The 23,177-nt window shown below is 38.5% G+C and overlaps 4 protein-coding genes across 5 annotated transcripts; 1 reads left to right on the plus strand and 3 right to left on the minus strand.

The window, feature by feature from the left end:
• The first annotated feature begins 7,096 nt into the window (after positions 1-7,096).
• LOC110767272 (putative L-type lectin-domain containing receptor kinase VI.1) lies at positions 7,097-9,497 on the plus strand. Its single transcript, XM_021970768.2, has one exon. It carries the CDS (start codon positions 7,306-7,308, stop codon positions 9,331-9,333), a length of 2,028 nt encoding a protein of 675 aa, XP_021826460.2. The 5' UTR covers positions 7,097-7,305; the 3' UTR covers positions 9,334-9,497.
• Positions 9,498-9,616: 119 nt separating this feature from the next.
• LOC110767294 (importin subunit beta-1) lies at positions 9,617-13,853 on the minus strand. 2 transcript variants are annotated; one of them, XM_021970798.2, is made up of 3 exons: positions 13,574-13,853; positions 10,215-12,644; positions 9,617-10,049 (listed from the first exon to the last, which is right to left on the minus strand). In XM_021970798.2, exons 2-3 carry the CDS (start codon positions 12,635-12,637, stop codon positions 9,851-9,853), a joined length of 2,622 nt encoding a protein of 873 aa, XP_021826490.2. In that variant the 5' UTR covers positions 12,638-12,644; positions 13,574-13,853; the 3' UTR covers positions 9,617-9,850. The 2 variants fall into 2 exon arrangements, with proteins under 2 accessions (XP_021826490.2, XP_021826491.2); XM_021970799.2 differs by having other exon boundaries at positions 10,215-12,647.
• Positions 13,854-14,639: 786 nt separating this feature from the next.
• Positions 14,640-15,882, minus strand: LOC110767283 (uncharacterized). Its single transcript, XM_021970785.2, has one exon. It carries the CDS (start codon positions 15,526-15,528, stop codon positions 14,782-14,784), a length of 747 nt encoding a protein of 248 aa, XP_021826477.2. The 5' UTR covers positions 15,529-15,882; the 3' UTR covers positions 14,640-14,781.
• A 123-nt stretch (positions 15,883-16,005) lies between these two features.
• ETO1 (tetratricopeptide repeat (TPR)-containing protein) lies at positions 16,006-21,339 on the minus strand. Its single transcript, XM_021970769.2, has 4 exons — positions 18,728-21,339; positions 18,033-18,324; positions 17,638-17,947; positions 16,006-16,800 (listed from the first exon to the last, which is right to left on the minus strand). The coding sequence occupies exons 1-4, from the start codon at positions 20,815-20,817 to the stop codon at positions 16,568-16,570; spliced, it is 2,925 nt and encodes a 974-aa protein (XP_021826461.1). The 5' UTR covers positions 20,818-21,339; the 3' UTR covers positions 16,006-16,567.
• Positions 21,340-23,177: the final 1,838 nt, after the last annotated feature.

A 23,177-nucleotide genomic window follows, 5' to 3' on the forward strand; every position in this document is an offset into this window, starting at 1 on the left:
TTAATTGATCATTATATATGACTTGAACAATATAGCGACAGATTAAGCATAAAATACTAGAAAATACAGCCTATTATTAAAATGGAGAATTATTATTAATCACCATCTTATCTTCATAAACAAATACCAATCACTCTCACCAACTTTCTACATACTGCACACGTAATTCCACAAAGGTTCCCAACTCAAGTTTCCTTACTTTCTTGGCAGCTTCTTGAGGGGGTGGCTTATATGTTGCACGTATCCTTTGTATTATAATCAACAAAATTGGATAGATAACTATTCATGTCTTTTCAACGTAATTACCTTTCACTTCATAAGAAATATAACCTTAATTAATAAATTAAACAATTCTTAATTGTGTGTTGACATTAAAGCCCTCAATGTGAAAAACAACCAATCATATAAGTCCAGATTGGGGACACAGAGTCCTGGTCATCCTTCCATATACAATGACACCTTATCTCTTATACCAATTGTTATACCAAATTAATCCTTATTAAAACAAATTAAGCCATATTAAAACAAATTAAGTATCGGTTTACGTAGGAAGAGGCACCTTTCTGTCACCAAACATATTTCCTCTAGACAAAGGCCAAGCAGAAACAATCAATCAACTTGCGCGTAAACTTTCCAACTAAACTTCCTATATATTATATTGTTTTATGGTATCACGCATTAATCTCAAGGCCTGCAATATCCATTAAACTTCACGGTGAGCTCATTAGTTTCATATTATCTTAGAAATTATGTTATTATTATTGACATAATCACTACACAGAAATTATAAGGCAAACAATCTTCAAGGCTCTCAGAAATGGTGTAAGAGCTTGGTGTCATTGCATGGTTGCATGAAAGGCTCTTAGGCCATCTGTTGTTTGTTCTTCAAACAATTAGACATTTCTTTAGAAAGGTGAGGATGGAGGTTGAAAATGGCACCTTTAGCTACAGATAAATGTGCTAAGTAGTTGGATGAAGTCATAATTAATCTTTTAGCTAGATAGTGTTGTCTAATTTAATATCAAAGCCGAAAGAAAGAGTTGGACGCAACCAAATGAAGGTTTTACAATTACCAAATGTTGTCTTATTAACAGTAATCAATGCAAATTGCAATACTATAATTTTTTTTTATTAGGATAAGGATTTGCCGTCGTTTCTGGATAATTGAGATTCTGCAGAAGGTAATGCAGCAGAACAACTCTCTTCTTGCTGATAGGGTTTTATGCATATTAGTTAATTGATTAATTATTAGTTAAATGTGATTATGTAATCAACATGTGTATCATTATGTTGTTTGCAGTCTTAACCAGAACATTGAAGTATAAATTATTCAACCTACAAGTTCAATGGATAGGGCAAATAAATCTTAGGATCAATTTGATTATACTTTATATCAGATAAAATATATCTGCATTACAAACATTCAGATGAATATTATACGAGACCTTATCTTCAAAGATCTTCAATGTCTTTGCTCCTCTACATGGAAAGATTTCAAAGCATGAAGGTCTCTGCACCAACTAACATTGGCTGTATTATAATTTCTAATACGTAAGGCATACATTTTGCATACTGTCATGGAGTTTTCCTGCCTTGGAGGCCACAAATTGGGATCTTTCTTTTTGGGGTTATTATTTTATGAATTTCTGCATAACGTAATATACCATCTATTAGTCTTTGTAACCATCTCGTTATCTTCTTCGTCGACCAATTAATATTAAGATAAACCACCAAGAGGTTGACATATATTATATTTATTTGCAGAGCTTCACAGGGGTCACTGTATGTATATGCTCTGCCCGGCCTCTAATATTCTTGCAGGATTTTATTTATGCGTTAGAGTAGAGAAATTTATTAAACATCTCTATTCACATGTTGATTTGATTTGTGAGTTTTGGATTTGGACCATGTGAGTACAGAAAGCTATGGAAAATCCTGTTAGTTGGTTCTGTTGTTTGCAGGTGTAATTGCAGAAAGCAGTATATGATGAACCATTGCAATGTAATTGAAAGTTATAATTCATGTCTTAATTAAGACATGGAGGTTTAGAGCCAACAGCGTGTATCGTTTGGCCGAAACAAAAAGATTATATGCCAAATCATATTTTAAGCATGTTCATGCAGATTGTTAGATAGGTTTCTTCAAATTCACGCCTTAGTCAATCTAATAATCTTGTCACATTTGAATGAAAGCATTTCCACATGCTGAAAATTGGATAATTGTGGCAATGGGAGGCTGAGTATTATATTAATCTGTATACTTGTCCTCAAGTAGTTAAAAAAATGCTTCTTGATGCCAAGAATTAAGGTTTCTTGATCAAAAGATACTAATCTCTGGTATTAAATCAAAGGACAGGCCATCTAATCAGTCAACAAGTAAACCAAATTTATAGTAATGGTCTTGGTCAAGGCCTTTCCTATCCAAAGGCTTCAAGTTATCTTCAAGTATTGATTTGAAAGAATAAAATGCAGAAGACAAAATTGATGATCAGTAAAATAATTAAGGTTTCCATGAATTTGGTTCGAGTTTTCGCCTAACAACTTCTGTGTTTGTCTGTATTATTTTATCTTATTTTCTTATTGCCTCATGTCTTATCAAGTGTGAGCAGGCTGTGTATAACAACTGTGTGGGATCAGATATTATATGATGGGTCGCCATCAAAGTTTAGAATGCATGATCTAAACATGATGGTCATCATCATCAAGGTGATAAAATGGGAAGTCTATGTGGTGATGCTTCTGTTGTAGTTTTTGCCTGCTATTTTAACTAGTTTTTTTTTATAAAAATATATTAAGGGCAACAAGTCAATGTGTTGAATGGTTTGTTTGAACTTTGAACACTGCATGAAACTATGGAATCTTTACTATTTGTTGATTTTTATGACATTTGATAGCATGCCTTTTATTACAGGTAATGACCTATCTTGGGCTTTCTCATCAGCTCAACACATAGTTTCCAAGCTGCCTTAGATATCTTTTCATATAGCCTGCTAGCATGGTGCTCTCATGTCCAAACCTGGAGAACAAAGATTTAGTTGTTGACAAAGTTGAAAAACTAGCTGTGAACAAGTAAGTGATGCATTCTCATATGGAACGAGTTGAAGCTTTTCTTTCTTTAACTATGACCAATGAGCTTGTGGATTTTCCTGTCCGTGCCAATCATGAAGGGTATAAAATGGGAAGTTTCTGTGTGATGGTTCTGTTGTGGTTTTTTTTCTGATATTTTTGTTGGTGAAACAACAATCAGTATTACACTAATAATTTAATTTAACAATTAAATAAAACAATAAATAAAATCACGAAATTAAACAATGCAGTAAAATAAAAACTGATTGGTTTTTCAAATAGAGGAACAGGTATCATAGAACAGTAAAATCCAATCAGACAAACTTATCTGATATTTGAATTTTAAAAAATAATTCAAATAATTAACTCGAAATTAATTTATTAAATTGGGTTTAATTTTAAATCACAAAGCCCAAGAACCTCATCTTTTGACTAATTAAATATATATTATTTATATATACTAATTAACCTTTGATCCAACTAATTATCACAAACCATTCAATTGGGCCACTTGCATAGCCCAATCCCAACTGTTTTATTTAAAAAATAGGTGTAATAAAGACCTTCATTTCAATGTCAGACTAATTTCAACTACAAAGTATATGTGGGTTGGTAGCTCTGAAATCAATCCTCATGGCCGTGCCTTGTGATCACACACACACACGCATAGTTAACTTTGACTTTGACATGGCAGAGGAGAAAAGACTGCAATACTCTTCAATGATTGAGAGATTCCTGGCTCTCTTGGGTCAACAAAACCCGCCGAGTATACTAATATGGATTTTTCTTTTTTGATACAAACGATGTAAGAATATGGATTGTTTAGTGTAAACATAATTACTAAAAATAGTATAATTAAGAAAAAGTTCAAAACAACAACGTGGAGATTCAATTCATCAATGGGTTAATCTTTCATTGGTGCTTGCTTATTAGCTGTTTTAGTTCTAAGAGTCTACATTTCATAACCTGCTTTTAGAAGAAAAACAAAGCAGATAGAAACAAAGGGTTCCTTTCTTGCATCTAGGAAAGTCTGCTTCTATCACATATATTAAATTCCTAAACACATAACATCATCATTTGATAACACATAACATCATCATTTGATTATCTGGGTGTCGTGTTGGGCTTAACCCCTGAGTGCTAACACAAAACATCATCATTTGAAAGTGCAAAAAGCCCACCCACAAGCCCAAAAATTATAATTTCGGGTTTGTTTTTTCCTTGTTTCTTCCCATTCTTTGTGTAATTGCATGGGTTGCTCTCTGCATGTCAAAAAGGTCAAGGCTGAATTTATAGTTAGCAGTCATTTTGTGCCAAAGAGTTGACAGAAGGATCTATAGCGACTAAAATACTGGAGATAAGTTGATAAGCACTCAAGTCCTTTTCTTCCATGACATTTCATAAGAGGTTTAAACGTTAAAGGTTGAGCAAGGCAATATTTCATTCAAGTCTTTTTAGCTTGGAAAATTGATCAGAACACCTCCCCCCACAACGCGGAAAATGAGCACCTTGCCCAAGAATCTAAAGGCTCTTATTGTGGCCTTATCGGTTGCGGTCTTCGTGTTGTTGGGAATTTAGTTCTTCTTTACCTTGTATAAAAACATAGTGGGGTTTGAGTCTGAGAGTCTTAAGGATTGGGAGCTGGATTGTCCTCAAAGGTTCAAGTACAAGGATCTTTATGATTATGCAGCAAGCAACAAAGGGTTTCAATGCCTCTGGCGGCTTTGGTAAAACCATACCAGGGTGTCTTATCTTTCACCTCAGGGTTGAGAGATAATATTGATTTTGTAATCTGGCCAAAACATTAATTAAGCCATAAATTATTCAACCTACAAGTATTTCACTGGATAGGGAAAATATATCTTGTGATCCATTTAATGATTGATTATATAAGATAAAATATATCTGCATTACAAACATTGTGACGAATATTATATGAGATCATAACTGAAAAGATCTTCAATTTCTTTGCCCCTCTACGTGGAATGATTTCAAAGCTTGAAAGGTCTAATACATAAAGCATACTTTTTGCCATGACTGGCATGGAGTTTTCCTGCCTTGGAGGCCACAAAAATGGGATCTTCCTTTTTGGGGTTATTATTATATGAATTTCTGAATAACGTGGTATACCATCTGTCAATCTTTGTAACCCTCTGGTTATCTTCTTCGTGGACCAATTAATATTAAGATAAACCATCAAGATGTTGACATAAATTATATTTATGTGCAGAGCTTCACAGCGGTCACTGTCTCGGCCTCCAATATTATTGCAGGATTATTTTTATAAGTTAATTAGCAGAAAAATGTATTGAACATCTCTGTTCACATGCTAATTTGATTTGTGAGTTTTAGATTTGAGCCATGTGAGAACAAAAAACTACGGAAAATCCTGTTAATTGGTTCTGTTCTTTGCTGGTGTAATTGCAGAAAGCAGTATATGATGAACCATTGCAATGTAATTGAAAGTTAATCATTTGTTATCATAATTCATGGCTTAATTAAGACGTGGAGGTTTAGAGCAAACAACAGCGGGTAATCTTCAATCGTATCGTTTGGTCGAAACAAAAAAGATTTTGTGCCAAGTCATTTTAAGCATGTTCATGCAGATTGTTAGATAGATTTTCTTCAAATTGAGACCTTAATCTGATTATTTTGTCACATGTTAATGAAAGCATTTCCACATGCTGCAAATTGGATGATTGTGGCAATGGGATGCTGAGTATTATATTCATATGTATACTTGCCTGTCTTAGATATCCTAACATATAGCCTGCTAGCTTGATAGATAATTGAGAAAAATGACAGCAACTTACCAGTTTTCTGATTTTATTTATCAAAGTATCGATCATAGTACGGACTGGTGTGAGGATGCAAAAAGAACACCAACTCAACTCAGACAAACAAAACCAACAAAAAAGAAAACCCAAGAAAGAAAAATAGATGCTCAACTTGCCAAAGAATTTCAATGGTCGTTTGGGGACCCTTTTTATGGAACCTTCCAGTGCGAAAAGAGCATAGTTGACTTTTGACACGGCAGAGGAGAAAAGATTGCAATGGTCTTCAACTATTAAGATTCCTGGCTCTTGGGTCAACAAAACACACTGAAATATAATAATCTGCATTAGTTAGTCTAAACATAGCACTAAAAATAGTATTAAAAAGTGAAAAACAACCACATGGACATGGCTTCAATGGGTTAATCTTTAATTATTGCTTTCTTTTTTTACCTATTTTAGTTCTAAGACATTCTATTTTGTGAACATTAAAAAGTCTACATTTCATTTCATAACCTGCTTTTAGAAGAAAAAACAAATAATTGAAAGAAAAAAAAAATTCCTTTCTTGCATCAAGAGGAATCAACTTAACATATAATAAATTCTTCTTCTTCATCTTTTTTTATTTATAAAATTCTTCCTCCTGCTAACACAGTTCCTAAGAGCCCGGGTTGAGGAGAGAGACTTTCATGCAACGGGGATAGCATGTTTTGCTAACCCGGCCAATAGTGCAATGACAAGCAGGCTTTTCCACGTGTCATTGCATTATTGGCCGGGGATAGATAACAAAACATTGATATTCCCGTTACAAGAAAGTTTTGCTGCAGGTTGAGAGTGCAAAAAGCCCACCCACATGTCCAAATATTATAATTCCAAGTTTTTTTCTTCTTAGTCCCTTCTTTTTCTTTGTGTAATTGCATTCTTGCTCTCTAAATGTTCAATGTACCAGTCCCTTGTTAAGAGTCAAGTCTAAAAATTTATAGTTAGCGGTCATTTTGTGCCAAAGAGTAGACAGAAGGATCTATAGCCACTAAAATATTGGAGATATGTTGATAATCACTCAAGTCCTTTTCTTCCATGACATATCATAAGAGGGTTAATTGTTAAAGGTTGAGCAAGTCAATGGAGGCAATAATAATAATCCAATATGCCATTATCAGTTGGTCAATAATTTCGTTTAAGTCTTTTTCTCTTGGAACATTCAGAACACCTTCCAACGCGGAAAATGAACATCTATATATAATTCCAACCTTATTGACTTCGACAGTTAATTGCAAGGTGCCTCAAGAACTCAGTTCCCTATTGGCAGGGTTGTTTTCCCTTCTTGCTGTCTTGGCCCTCAGCTCAGGACAGACAATAGGCTAAAAACCTTGACCAATTCAAGTCCTTCACCTTCCTCTCACTCCTCAGCTACATTAAGGTCTTTCGACTTGCTCTAATCTGCAATTTCTCAGCTCAAAACTTCAATGGCTTTAGCAGTTTCCTTAGCCTTGTTCCTTGTCTTCTTGTTTCCCATTTGCTCTCTGGGTCAAGGAGTTGAATTCTTGTTCAATGGGTTCAATGGAAGTGATTCAAATCTGACCCTAGAGGGGGCTTCTATACTCAAGCCCTCTGGTATGATCAGGCTCACTAACAAAACACATAATATTATAGGCCATGCATTCTATGACAAACCTATAAACATGTTTGACAAAAGCTCTTCTTCATACCCCAATGCTTCTTCTTTCAGCACACATTTTGTTTTTGCAATAGTCTCATCAAGCTCCGGCAAAGGTGGCTTTGGCCTAGCCTTCACACTGTCTCCCTCTCCGCGCTTCCCCGGGGCTGAACCTGGGCACTTCCTTGGGATTGTCAATTCTACAAATGACAATTACTCTTCGAACCACATCTTTGCTGTTGAATTCGATACGGTAAACGGGTTCAAAGAAAAGTCCAACACTAAAGGAAACCATGTTGGCATCAACATTAACAGTGTGTACTCTGTGGCATCTGAACCAGCTGCTTACTTTGTCGCAGGTGCGCACAAAGAAGAAATGAACTTGGAGAGCGGTGATCTTATCCAAGCTTGGATAGATTATGATGGCAAAACTAAATTTGTGAATGTCACAATAGCTCCCATAGATAAGATGAAACCAGACCAACCACTATTGTCCCATCATGTCAACCTGTCCTCTATTCTTCAACAGACTATGTATGCCGGCTTTTCTGCATCCACAGGGAAAGAGGTAAGCTCTCATTACATAATAGCATGGAGTTTTGCAGTGGATGGGATGCCAAGTAAACTCAACCTTTCCCAGCTTCCTAACCCACCAAAAGAGAAAAGTTCATCCTCTTACAAACCCCAGATTAAGGCTCTTATTGTGGCCTTATCGGTTGTGGTCTTCGTGTTGTTGGCAATTTTGTTCTTCTTTACCTTATATAGAAAAATGGTGGGATTTGAGTCTGAGAGTCTTGAGGATTGGGAGCTGGATTGTCCTCACAGGTTCAAGTACAAGGATCTTTATACAGCAACAAAGGGTTTCAAAGCCTCTGGTGTGATTGGAGCCGGCGGCTTTGGTGAAGTTTACAAAGGTGTCTTAGCTTCTTCTGGATGTGAAATTGCAGTTAAGAAGATCACAAGAAATTCCATTCAAGGAATGAGGGAATTTGCGGCAGAAATTGAGAGCTTGGGACGATTGAGGCACAAGAATTTGGTCCATCTCCAAGGCTGGTGCAAGAAAAAGAACAACCTCCTTATAGTCTACGATTACATCCCATATGGAAGCCTTGACACACTCATTTTTGAGCCCAGAGACAACTTTGTATTGAGCTGGGAGCAAAGATTCAACATCCTCAAAGGCATTGCCTCCGGATTGTTGTATCTACATGAAGAATGGGAGCAAGTGGTGATTCACAGAGACGTGAAGTCGAGCAACGTCTTGATAGATGCAGACATGAACCCCCGGCTAAGCGACTTTGGCCTTGCCAGGCTCTATGATCATGGAGAAATATCACACACCACAGGTGTGGTTGGTACAATTGGGTACATTGCCCCTGAATTGGCTCGCACAGGGAAGGCCTCCACATGCTCTGATGTGTTTGCATATGGAGTTTTGCTCCTTGAAGTGGCTTGCGGGCAAAGACCTATCGGCTCAGGCGAATTCATTCTCGCGGATTGGGTGATGGAGAATCATCAAGAGGATCGCATACTCGAAACTGTTGATCCGAACTTGGATTCGAATTATGTTGTTAAGGAGATGAAGTTGGTGCTGGAGCTGGGTTTGATTTGCTCTCACTACAAACCAGACGCTAGGCCTACCATGAGACAAGTGGTACGATATCTCCATGAGGATGAGCAGCTTCCAGAAGTCGACAACTGGAGCATTGTTGATTCTGGACGGATCAGTGAAACGAACGCTAGATTTATGCAGCTCCTTTCGACCGATACAATCACATCGTATCAGTCATCATCCGTAGGTGGGATCTCTTGTAGTTCCATGAGCGGTGGCAGATAGCAGTGGTTTTATGCTTTCAATTTTTGCTCCCCATTCTTTTTATTTCTGATTTATTATTGGGGGAGATTCAATTCAAATCAAACATTGTAACATTTGGCTAAAATTCATTGTCCAATCAATTATATATATAAGTTTTTTAATTCTTAAGCTATAACAAAAATTATCAGAGCTCTATTCTAAGTTTATTAAGCATTTGATTTGATGCAAACTAGGAAGTCAAATGTCGTTTGGGGCTTCTAAGCATTGTCGTAGAATATGAAGTTGTACAGCAGTATGAGTAAAGAAGCATGAGAAAAACTGAAGGAGAACATAAAAATTGACCCATCAAACCACTGATCAGTGGATGTATTACAATTAACAGAGTTCAAAAACATAAGAAAAGCCACCTTCATACTGGCTTCAATGATGATGGTTTTCTAAGAAATCTCCAAAGTACAGAACCTGTGTCCATTAGGCCTCGCTGAATACTAATACTAGACAGAAAATATCATTTACTCACAAAAGAACCAGCCACTTCTCATGACTCCATGATGCGCCTAATCCTCTCCAGAGTCCAAGCTGCCGTTGTCCTGAGTTGTTCATCATCGGATTGAAGACACTCTTGCAAAAAGGCATCAATGAATGCAAGGTCCCCAAATAGCGGTTTAATGTTTGGGCCAAGTACATCTGCAACGTCACCCAATGCAGCAACTGCAGCATTTGTCACACTGTCATCCCTGTAAAACAAGGACAATCAGATAGGAAGAAAACAGATTCCAAACCGACAAAGCCAGAAATTTAGGGGCAATATATTTGTTACATCTGGATATATATATATATATATATATATATATATATAGAGAGAGAGAGAGAGAGAGAGAGAGAGAGAGAGAGGATGATACCTGTTCGTCTCCCTTAAGACCAATTCAACAAACTGCAGGATATGTTGGGCATATGGCAGCATGACATGAGGTTTTGAATTCTTAAAGCCCTGAAGTATACCAGAATAAGCTTCAAAGATGCTACACTTTAGCTGGTTTCCATATTCCAATAACTCATCATCATTAGCACTGGAGTCCATCCGAGCACAGAGCTCCGCAGCTCCCTGCATCATCTGCACTGCATAAGGTGTATACTTCTCAAAATGCTCTCCTATTGCGAGAGCTATGTCGCCAAAGACAGAGAATATGGGAGGCTTGACAGACCGGTGGAGCGCTTCACTAGACAAGTCTTTCATCAGGTGATTCATAATCCCATCACAGTACTGTAATGCCTTGTCATCCAAGGCACGGCAAATGTCACCAACCACCCCAACTGTGATAGCACAGACTTGATACTCCTCAAAATTCTGCAACCCCATCTCCAAATACTTGTACAGTTCAGGCAGGTACTTTTCAAAATGAGACCCAGTTGCATAAGCCAGTGCACCTATAGCAAGCATTGCTTCCTCATGCACTGTAGAACTACGGCAAGCAAACACTCTAAGAAACAAAAGCATTATCTGATCTGCTGCCTCCAATATAAAGCGCTTAGTTTCCTCAACACTGCTAAGTTTCTGAATGATAACCTGGAGGACACCACAAAAAGAAGCTTGCAAGTCTCCTTGCTTTTCCTTGTCATCTGACGATACAATCTGAAGCTCCAAAGTCTGACTTAACTTATTCATGATCACAGGGAGTAGCTGAACTATAATTTGTGATGTTTCTACAATATTGGAACACCTTACAACTGCATTCACTGATTCATATGCAGTAGACCTCAATCTAGAATCATCCCCATCTGGACGACTAGCAGTGGAAAGAAGACATTCAATGATGGCTGGGACATATGGAGTAAAGAGAGAGGAAGAGGTTCCTGCTTCCTCATACCCTTGGCAAAGGTGATAAATGGCACAACAGACCTTCTCTGCAACATTTGGAGCATCCTTCGTGCCTTCCAACAATACTTCCACCACCCTTGGAAGGTTATCAGGAGAAATCACGGAAAATCCCCGAGCAGGATGGTGCAAAAACTCAAATATACGACTGAGAGTCCAAGCAGTAGTGTCTTTGACATGGTTGTTTTCATCCTTCATTAATCTTAGCAGGAAATCTAAACCTGCATGGACCAGACCAGATAGCTGCTCAATGGTTGGGCCTTCAATGATTGAGCCAAATGCAAATGTGGCTGCCTCACGACAGTGCCAATCTGGCTTCACTATGTTAGCCTCCACAAATGGCATCACAAGGGGTAGAATGGCATCCCCAACAGTCCTGGCAACAAGTTCTAGGCATGTCCCGCCAGCCATTGCAATATTCCAAATGTTGTCATCTTGGTCTAGATTTTCTTCCTGTTTCAGCAAAGTTTCCAGCAGCATTGGAACTAGAGACGTCAGAGCTTTTTCTATAAAACGTGAATGAGGCACAGAGTCCCCACTCTCACCACTCTCAAATTCTTGAAGCTCTATTTCTTCATCACAAATGGAGCTCCAAAACTCAATTGCTTGGAGGGCAACGGCCTCTTCATCCCCCTTTACAGCATTTGACGTAAGCTCAAAGAGAGCCTGCATATAAGGCTCAAGCACCTCATAGTACCTTGAAGCAATTGAAGCAAGACACTCAAAAGCAGCCTGCCTAATATCTACCTCCTTAGACAAGGCCGTCTCACAGACCATCTTCATGATGTAATTCCGTTCCATCTCATTTTCAAAGTTGGTCTGTGCAAACTCCAGGGCATTATATAGAGCCCTTGTTGCAGCAAGACGGACGTCAGGGCTGTTTTCAGCAAGGTTCATTCCTTGGACTACAGCAGTAAGAACATTGTTCACCTCATCTTGCCCAAGATCTTGATGGGATATCTCCTCACATACATAACCAAGTGTTTCCAAGGTTGACTGTTTCAAACCAGCAGGGCTATCTCGCTGAGTCATATTGTTAAGCAAAGATCCAATTAGGCCAGTCCACTGTTTCCTGGGAATATCAATAGAAGCAATTTTCGCAATAACTTGGGCAGAGGTGTGTCTTGCCTCTGACACAGGTGACCCAAGTGTCCTTAAGAGCAAGTCCTTGATTTGAGATATAATAGAAATGTCAATAGCCATCCATTGTCGAGCAAGATGTTCTTTTGTAACAGCATCTTTGGCATCTAATGAGTTCTTAAGCACTATACCAGCCAACGTACGGGATTCAGTGGGTTTCTCATTGTTTGCAAGCTCAACTGACAAAGACAGAAGAAAAGAAGGAACGTTTTGCTCTTGAAATTGCCTAAGATTAGCCTCTGCTTCAGTACGAATTCTTGCATCAGCTGATTGAGCTGCCAATAGAAACTGAGTAATCTCCATAGCCATTTCTTTCCTACTACAAAAGAAACCACAAAAAAGATACATAAGAATATATAAACAGATAATAATGATTGAGTTGAAACCAATGATTTCTTGAGGCTATACAGTATGTCATTGACTAAAGATTACAAAAAAGAAAGCTAAATAAATTAATAAATCTACTTGAAAATTTGCTAAATCAATAGAGGACATATACATTGCAAGGAACAGTGAAAAGAATGATCAAGCATGAAAGCAGCAACTGTAGAGAGAAACAGAAACCTCCAAATACAACTAACATGACAACCAAAACCATAACTTGTACTAAAATTATATAAAATTGCAACTCATGTCTTTTTCTCTTCTATACCAAAGGTGATTCAAGCATCGATCCAAATTCCAAACTAACTGGCCAAATTCAGTTTCTGAGGTACCAGAACCATGACATCCGAAACTTCTGAGCCAGAAGCTTAATTCCTTAAAACTCAGATACAAAGCATCATGTGAGAAACATAGAAAAATCTCCTTCTCTTCCCTCTTCTTTTCATTCAGATTTCCAGAGAAACAATTTAAAATGATTTAGACTAACTCGTAATATAAAATAACCTCACTCATAACCATTTATTACATTTCAAATTGCTTAAGAGTAAGAAAGACAACCCAAATAAACAAAAGGAAAGAAATGTAGACGAACACATAACTTAAATCCTCAAAACCCCAAACATAACACAATCCATGACATACACTATTCGATTGAAAACAAAAAGTAAGATCCTGAATACTGAAACCCTAAGGAACCGCATTAGACTAAATAAAACCCTAATCGCATTTCACAGAGCAAAAACTAAAGTGGAGCACAAAACCTAGGGGACCAAAAACTAGTAGAAACATACAAAAGCAGCAGATCTATTACCAGAAATGTAAACCAAACAGCATAGATTGAGATTAGAAAGAGAGAGATACCCTAAGTAGAAGCCGATGAAGCAGCGCGCGCGAGTAAGGCTCTAAAACCCTACTCAAAGAACAAATAGAAGAGCAAGCGAGCACTTCACCTCCCCTCTGCACGTTGCGTAGAGACAAAGCAGAGCACCGAGAGAGCGAGAGAGCGAGAGAGATTGAGGAAGAGAGCGTATGAATGAAAATGAATTTATCGGCGATTTATATAATGGTTTATATTTCGAATGCTTGGAAGAAGCGGGAGGAAGACGAGAGGGGGTCACCAAAGTTTCTGAAATAAGAACCAGCGGGCAGGGGTCTGTGCCTGCCCGAGGCTGCCCGGGTTCACCGCCCTTGAAAACCCTAGGATTTTTTGAAATCTCCCACGTGTGAATGGTTGGTTCGTGCCGACAGCGTACCGTTCAGAAATATCAAATAAACCTTTTTTTGTTTCTTTTCTAAAAGTAATATCATATAAACTTTTTCGCATAAAAAAAATGTCATATAAACTTTTTTGGTAGATAGTCAAATCTCGCACATTTCCAAAACCACTACTGTATTTAAGATTTCTGAATAATCATGTAGTTTAGGAAAAAAAAAAACTTGAGACAAATACAATGGAATTATAACGGTCATTAAAAAATATACATAAGACAAATATAGTTATACGCTGTTGAATTACCGATAGTGCACGTACATGCATCGTTGCAAATTCAATGACCATAAATAATGAACTACGCTATTGCACCACTGGCAATTCAAGGACCATAAGAGAATGCCCTTTTGAATACACATTTTCTTACTTTCCAAAAGATATGATTCACTCTATTTGTATATGTAAATGAATGCCAAGCCACGGTTTGATGAGCAACATTTGGATTTGAGTAGAAAATGTCTTAGTGAATAATAGCCAGCCTTTGTTGGTGACCTTAAATTATAAGGAATTTGATGTTGGTATGCAGTGTTTGTCCATAATCTGAAATTAAAATTTCATTATTACCAGCATAAGTAAGTACCAATTCAACCATATCAATATGGAACATAACAATTATATGGAGATTTAGATGCAAAACTTATTTAGATTGCAGTTAATTTCTCTGCATCGTCAGATCAAGCCAATAAGCAGAATGTAAGTAAAACTTTTTGACAAATAGAAACAAAAGCATCAAAAAGAAGAAAATTTCATAATTATACTATACATCAAGTTCTAATTACTCAATTAGCCTTTTAGCTGCTTATGATCTATGTTTCTTGTGTTTTACACTGCAATGAGCTTGTGCACTGACAGGGCTCTTAATTCCACAGAGCTTGTGCTTCATGCGCCAAGGGAAGAAAACATGCAAGCCACAACCCTTAGGTGAAGAGTACGATTGCCTGCAGACTGTTCTTGAAACACAAGCCTCTGGCTCTGGATAATTCCATGGATAACAAAGCTCATTGCTTGAACTGATCTGAGACACATTTAGCTGTAGAGCAGATGATGCAGCCAATGCAGTGGCATCTGGAAGAAACCGCTCGATTATGAAATTTGAGCACTTTTGGTTCATCTCCCTTGACTCTTGTGCAAGCTTTAACTTCAAACTAACTGTTGTTTCATGTTCTCTCTGTGCTTTCTTTTCCACAATGTCTATTGCCTCTGACAATGAGAACACATCTATGGCATCTGAGAAAGCATCGTTGCTGTAATCAACGTTGTCAATATCGCCATCAACATCACCAACATCATCATCAAAATCATCATCGCCCTCGCATCCATCATCGAGATCATGAGGCCGGCGCCACCAGCCTGGAGGTAGCTTGGGTCGAGGTGTGTCCCCATCATGGACATCATCACTTGTGTTCAAGTCCTTGGGCTTGCCAGGAACTTGTTCCCAGGAAAACGGAATTCTGTCACTCGTGCTCAGCGATGCGCCTTGTAAATCTACGCTGCCGGAGTTTGCAGGGCGCCTGGTTGAGAGCAGTGGTACATTGAAGTTCAGCATTCTAGGACATTTTGAATCTTCAACTTCTACTTGCAGGAGAGCATATATTGGAAGAACTAAAGCTGTAGGTGAATGAGAAGTGTTAGGGGCAGTTGAATGATATAATTGCAGGACAGTTGGACTTTATGGGTATCTCGTGCAGTCCGTTTAACACTGATTTTCACTTTAAAATGGTCACAGGTGATCAGGTAGAAAGGCCCTTTTCTATGAAATTGAGGGACCAGTTCAACACCACTGGATTTATCTACTTACATTCTCCAGTCAAACAGAAGCGTAGGGCACCAAATAGGGCAATGTAGTGATGTTTTGTTTGAAGTCATTGGTAGTTCACTACTTCAACATCACTGCATTGTGTCAAATTTCTTGCTTAAAAATAAAATAAAAGGCCTCAAAATCTCATTTTATGCATTGCCCAGATGATACCAAAACTATTAATAAATGGAAGGGGAAATTAAATAGGAAAGAGTCTTCAAAAAGTGGAAAATGCAGAACTGGCTTTGAATTTGGCCCCATTAAGCCTCTGTAAAAATAAATCATTTTCGTGTCGGTCATAATGGAAAACCATGAAGGTTATACAACGAATGAGAGAACAAAATGACAAGATTAGAACACATTGCAAACCGCTTGGCCGAAAACAACACAAAGTAGACATCTAAATTGGACAAACACGCATCACAAGCTTACATATCATGTACAAGATTCTTTTCGCCGTGGTTTACTTCTGCTCCCGTCTTTGCTGGAGTAGTATATCAGACAGTAGCAGCAGCAGGTCTCTGCTCTACTTAAATAAATTGATCCAATCAATAAACAATTGATATTTACATGCTATCTTGCTCCTCTACTTTCCTTCTTTATGAATCCAAATTCTTTCTTGGCTTCCACTCTTCAAGCCATGGAACTCTACAATTGTAGATTTCTAGAGACAAAATCCAAAGGAGCACCTATGCTGACAATTGCTGGCCTTTTCCACATTAAAAGAATCAGGTAGCAACAGCATGATTGCCTCCATACATTAAAGAATAATGGCTCTGTGATTCTCTCACTTCAGTTGTTCATTAACGCGCTCCCGTGCTTTAGCATAGAGATCATGAGTGTCAGCATGGTTGGGATCAAGACAGAGGGCTGCTTCACAGTCTCGCACAGTGGAGACAAAGTCACCCATTGATTCATGAAATGCTGCTCGAAGATGTAGCAGCTGTAGGTCCGGTTTGAAGGATATGGCTTTACTTAGTTCTTCTATAGCTTCTGCTTCTTTGTGGTCATCCATCAAAACTGGTCGCCATAATTTCCATGTTAGTTCAGAATGTTTTCCACACACCCATAGATACTTTTCTCAAGGAATTCAAGGGTCATCACTGTACAACTGATAACATAATCATATGAAGCATATAACAGACCAAACCTAGGTTCACCAGAACGTCAAAATGAAAATGTTCAGTTTCTTTTTATTTTTTTCTTTTTCTATCTTAAATTATGTACTTCCTTCTTTAATAGTAAGTTTGGTCACTTAATGACAAATTTCAAGTTGCCAAATACATCAGGAATCAGGATGCTGATTTCTATTTAAACTGTCAGTGTTCAGTTCAAATCCTACTGCAGAACAATAAAACAGAGATGTGCTAGTTAGCTATTGTGTATAATACAACTTCAAACATTGGGCACGAGGGGGAAAGCGCAGATAGACATGCAACTTAGGCTCAATGAAAACAAGTCAAAATGTTTAGACAGATAAAACTTAAACAAAGGTGATTGAAAAAGAGAAAGGGGAAAGAAAAAAAAAACTAGGTTCTAAGGACCTGAAATAAAGCCCTCTAAACTGTTCAATTCCATAGCAATTGAAACTCCAGCCAACAGAATGGACCAACAGCTCATCAGCTTGAAAACCTAGCTATGTGTAGATTCTAGTTTCTAGGTGATTCATTTGACACATAACAGCTGATAACTAAATTAAGGCCCAAGGACTTGGAATCAATAATGATCATCTCTGTATATTTAAATAGTAACAATATTACCATTGATGCAGTTTCACCTCCCAGCACTAACTATAAACAGTGACTTCCAATTTAAAAGCCATGTACTAAACAAACAAGAACCATAGTAACAACATACCTGCTGCCCTATATCTGTATGGATATGTCCTCAGGGGATCTAATTGTGTGGCCATACTTAGATCATTCTTTGCCATGTCACGGTCACAGTATTCTGAACGTTTCTCATAAGCTGATGCATTGTTTCGCGCCTTCTCTATCAGCTTCGTCATCTCATCATATGCAGCTTTGCGGTGATTTTTAAGATGATATACTCGTGCTAGACCCTGATGTGCTCGTGTATGCTTAATGTTGAGTGCATTCGTGTAGCAGTCAGCAGCAAGATCCAGCTTATCAGAATCTACGTACACACTTCCTAAATTATTTAGTGCCTGCAGGATAACATAGTTACCAATCTGAATAAAATTGAAGTTCATAATATCAGGACCAAAAAGTTATTCTAAGGATGACACTTACTTGTCCTTTTCTAAGGCCATCTGAAGGGCATCTAAGTGCTTCCTCCAGAAGCTGGATCACATATGTTGAGGACTCAGAATCAAGACTTGAGTCTGCTAAAGCATATGCTTTAAGAAAAAATGCTTCAAATGATCTCTGGATAGAAATGGACTCCTCTGCCTTTGCCAATGCTTCTTCACGATGGCCAGTGTCATACAATATCCATCCTTCATAGACAAGCCGTTCATGCTCAGAACTAGAATGATTTCTAGCTAACCGCAGACTATGCATAGCAGCCTTTTGACAATTTAACCTGTGAATTTCAGGAACATCAGAGATGCTGCTAAAACAGAACAATATAGCAACTAAGGAAAACCAAAAAGCACTAACAATTGGATTAAATGGCTTATTTCTTCTCTATGATACATCTTAGGATCAGAAGAGGCTTAGAGTTCTGCCAGCATGCAATATAGGCAGATAGTCAGTTGGCACATACAATTCCAATGAATCGAAAGTGAATTAAGTTCTACAAGTGTCAAAAACTTAAGATGTTATGGCCTGGATTAAGACCTTCAAAGGAAAATGGTAATATGCATATTAACAAAGAAAAGAATGTACAGAATTATAATCGACAGAAAAAATAAAATAAAAAAACAATAAAGAAAATGCAGTATAACTGAGAATATCGAAGTAAAATGCCACTTTCTTGTACTTACCGTAACAGAAGGAGAGATTGCCTAAAGCGTAGAAGGCTCTTCCCAGGGTCATTTGCCAACATATGATGTACAACAGCTAGAGAACCAATATCATCAACAGAGGACCATCGATCATATAGTTGCATCCAACAATCAGCCTGACTCCATTGTTGAACAAGAGGGCGGAGCAGCTCTACCAGATGGTCACCATGCATTTTTCCATGAAACATCATGTAATTTGGGTCCAAAGTCAAGAGTGCACGGACGTCTCTGAGAGCTCCTTCAAAATCTTCTAGGGCAATTGAAAACCAAGCCCGCAATTCAAGACAATCAGGGGAGACCTTGAAACTAATTATCTTGTTGATCTCTGTGATACCTGCTTCAATTTGGTTCTCCTCCAACAGACAAACAGCCCTTAACTTGTATGGATAAGATAGAGTTGGATCCAATCGAGTAGCAGTCGTCAAATCCATCATCTTTTCCTTTCCAATACAATACAGAGATCGATCCTGATACATCCACCCAACCGGTGTGTAATCAGAAATGAGAGAGTTCATCTGCTTGTATGCCGCATACTTATGACCACGCTTGAACTTGGCCCTTGCAACACCCACCAAGGAATAAATATGACCAACCTCAACTGCTGCTTCAAACCACCACTGAGCATCTTTATATTCTTTCCTCTCAAGCATCACCACACCTAACTGATGGAATGCAAGTTGCTTCTGCCAACTTTCTGTGGCACACTCTCCCAGCCTCTCTAGAAGCATCACCGTCGTGTTCGATCTCATGTCTTCCTCCATGGCAATCTGGCTCAAGAAATAATACAAAATAAAAGAAGCATGCCCTGCCATAGTCAATCTTTGCCTTGCTTCTGAATTACAAAATAATCTCATCATATGAGGATTATGCAATGAACTGGGGAGCTCTCTCAGAAACACCTGCAAACAAGCTCCCACTAGAAGATGAGCAGTCTCCTCCAATCCATAGTCAATAAGCAGCATTGCATCCTCCAGTTCACAAACCAGAGATGCCAAATGAGAATCGCAAGCCGACTTCATATCATCACAACAAAACCTGTTTGCAAAAGAGAGAAGGTCCAAAACAATCCTCACATCAAAATAATCTACTCTCTTAGTCCTGCTAAAAATCTCCACTGCTCTCATTGCCTCCACAGAGATCCCATTCTGCGTGAAATTTATCTTCTCCCTTCGCCTCTCCTTGAAGTTACCATACAACATTGCATAAAAAGGTGTCGAAAGGGAGGCAATTTTGTATCTTACACACCTAACCTCAGCATCTCCAATACAAAACGACATATTACCATCCTCCTCCGAAGTCGAACATTCCTCATCCCCCACCATCACAAAATCATCGTCATCTTCTTCCCCGCGAGGAGTGTCGTCTTCTTCCCGGCGAGGAGTGTCATCTTCTTCCCCGCCAGGGGTCCGAGAACACATACAAGACTCAAAAGCAGATTCAGGGTCATACCCAGAAACTAAACTAGCCTTAGGACATTCCGCATTTCTACCACAGCAGTCCATTGCCGAGGACCCAATAAGCTCGTCCTCTCTCCTCTCATACCTCAACCACGCAGCTAGCACCACCTTCGTGTGTACGTCCACCGCGTGCTGCCTGGCCGACCGGAGGCTCCGCCGGAACAATTTTGGATCTGACAGGCCCCGAAATATAGCACATTGCTCCATATACATCTTGGATTTCTCGAATTGGGGGCAATGATCAATCCTACGGTAGACATCAGCTAGGGTTTCGACAAAATCGACGGACTTGAGGGAGGGTTCGATTTGGGGCTCGAGGAGATCGGAAGAGGGAAGGCCATAGGGGAGAAGAGTATCGAGCACGAGATTGTTGCCGATTGGGTTAGGGGATTGGAAACTCAAGCTGCTCCGGCTCGATCTGGATCGAGTGGAGTTGACCCGGAGATGGTCTTGGAGGTGATGAAGAAGCTTGTCTCCTACACCACCACCACTACCGCCATTGTTGGTGGTGGTGGTGGTGGTTCCCGAAGGATTAATGGCGAAAACTTGAGTTCCTTTACACCCATCCATGATCTTCAAGCTACGCATTGTGGTAAATATATTGTTTTGCATCTTCAAAGTACAATAATTTCAAGTTTCCCAAACCACCCTCGAAATGGAAAACTCTAAAATCGAACAAAAAGAAAATGAAAAACTGAAAACTCAAGAATTAAATAAATATTTTTAGAAAAATCTACCTCATGCCCAGCAATCACCACCGTTTGGGCACCCAGAAAAACACAAAATTGAAGGTGAAAACGATGGTGATGCAGCAGGCCAGGCCAATTGGAGGCTGGGAAAATCACAAACTTTTTTTCTGGGTTTTTTCTTTTTTGGGGAGGCGTCTCTTTTTTTTCAGTTTTGTTTTTTTTCCCGAGAAAATGGAGAGAAAGTGGGGGATGGGATATTGTTTGTTTTTGGGGGAAAGAGAAAGAGAGGAATGATGGATTGATTGAGATGAAATTTCACATTGACTTGTAATTCCAGCCAGAAATGTTGAGGTGGAGGGTGAAGGGTGAAGGTGGCCGTTGCAACGGCCACTCTCCTTCTCTCTCTCTTTCTATTTTCTCTCTCAAAAAAAAAAAGGTCTAATATATTCCTCTGATTATTCTTGTCTTGTCCATCTAAATATGACCTTTCCTCTTTTTTTCTTCTTTTTTTTTTTTTTTTTTTCTTTACGTGGTATTTTTGTGTGCTTCTATAATTTCTACAGAAATGTTAATCTCTGTGATAGGGAGAGAGCCAGAGAGAGGGGGAGATAGAAAACGACAGTTAATGGTTCAGAGTAAAGTATGTTGACTGTCGTGTGATATATTTGTGTGAAGTAATTATTGTACGACATAGGAAGGAAGAGGAGGAGAGGCGTTAAAGTCGGGCCTACCTGTCGTTTATGCCATTTTTCCAATCTGGTTTCTTGCGTCAAAATTATTGTTTTTTATTTTGGAAATTATTATCAATCTATTATCTACATAGCCGCATCTCCCGGACTTTTTCAAAAATGAAAAGCTGCCGTCCCACGCTTCTCAAATGGCGCGTAAGTGAGGGACAGATCAGCTGAGCTACGGATTCATGGAACTTGGTTGTCCGCCTTTTTAATTATTTATTTTTAATTGCTGCCCCTGCGATGTGAAAATCAAAAAGAAACTTCTTTTTCTAATATGAAATCTAATATTTTGACTTCATTGATAAATCCAGCTTTTTACTACAATGCACATAGATGATTGATTGATTAATACTATTGAGTCTTTTTGGCCCAAATTACATTCTTCATTTCTATAAATTTACATCTTTTCCACTTTGATTCTCGGTCGGTTTAACTTTGAAAATTCCAGCGTCGAAATTTAATTTGAGTCTTGCAAGCTAAAATTCGTAAGAAAAGTTGACGAAATTATCACATTTTCGGTTCATCGCAAATATTTTGGAGCGATTAAAGTGTCCTCACATGTAGTAGTTGCATATTATCAACATCGAATTAGGTCAATTAATTTGACGGAATCTACAATTTGGGCTTGATAAGTGGTTTACGCATTGGCTTGAGAGTTGGGCTTAGTTTTTATAGTAGCGGACGTGTCATTAGAGGCTCGCATGCGAGGGGATAGCTCGTCAGATTCGGAGATTCGTTGTGCTGGTTATTGCAATCCACAACTCTTTTTGCCACGACTTACTAACGTGGGACAACAATACTGGGCTTAAGTGATGGCAGTGTAGGGCCTTTATTCATCTTCCACGCGTCAAAGCCTGTGTGGGCCTTGATTTTTTATGTAAACAGGATTTAATCACACCCATATTATCGCTTCAGGGTTACCATTGGCCAATTATTAGGTACATAACAGAGTAGGGTTGAATATTTCAAACCGGTCAACCTAATCCAACGAGAATCGGTTTCACTATCCCCAAACCATCGGAGTTCACTTGAATTGAAGTGATCACCTTCAAATACTTCAAACCGAGCACCCCAATCGCTTAAAACGCAAGATCAATTTGTCTTGTTATAAGTCCCCAATCTTTACTGCCCATCTAAAGAAAGTTAGAAAACTAAATAAAAAGGACAAGCTATAGCTTTCTACCCAAGTCTACACATAATTTATATATATATATGTTTGGGAGCTAGGAGATGTGGGTGTATGTAGCTATCGTGTCCAAGTAGGAAAGAATAAATGTAGGTATTAGGTGGACCACGTCTAAAAATCTTGTTCCAAATGGGTCAAAAACAAGTTGCATGCACTGCAAAGAATTAGGTGTCGACATTTGACTATGAAGAATAAGGACAATGGGCTGCCATTTGTTTGGGAAATAATATTTGGGAGAATGCAAGACATGGTAGTGGTGACTAATCAATCTAGTTGGAGATTAACAAAATGAATCTCTCTATGCATAAAAGAATGTATATAATTCTGACATTTGGAGTTTTATACATAATTTATATGTGCATG

This window comes from Prunus avium, chromosome 6, assembly GCF_965620075.1.
Source record: "Prunus avium chromosome 6, drPruAviu1.hap1.1, whole genome shotgun sequence".
Lineage (NCBI taxonomy): Eukaryota > Viridiplantae > Streptophyta > Magnoliopsida > Rosales > Rosaceae > Prunus > Prunus avium.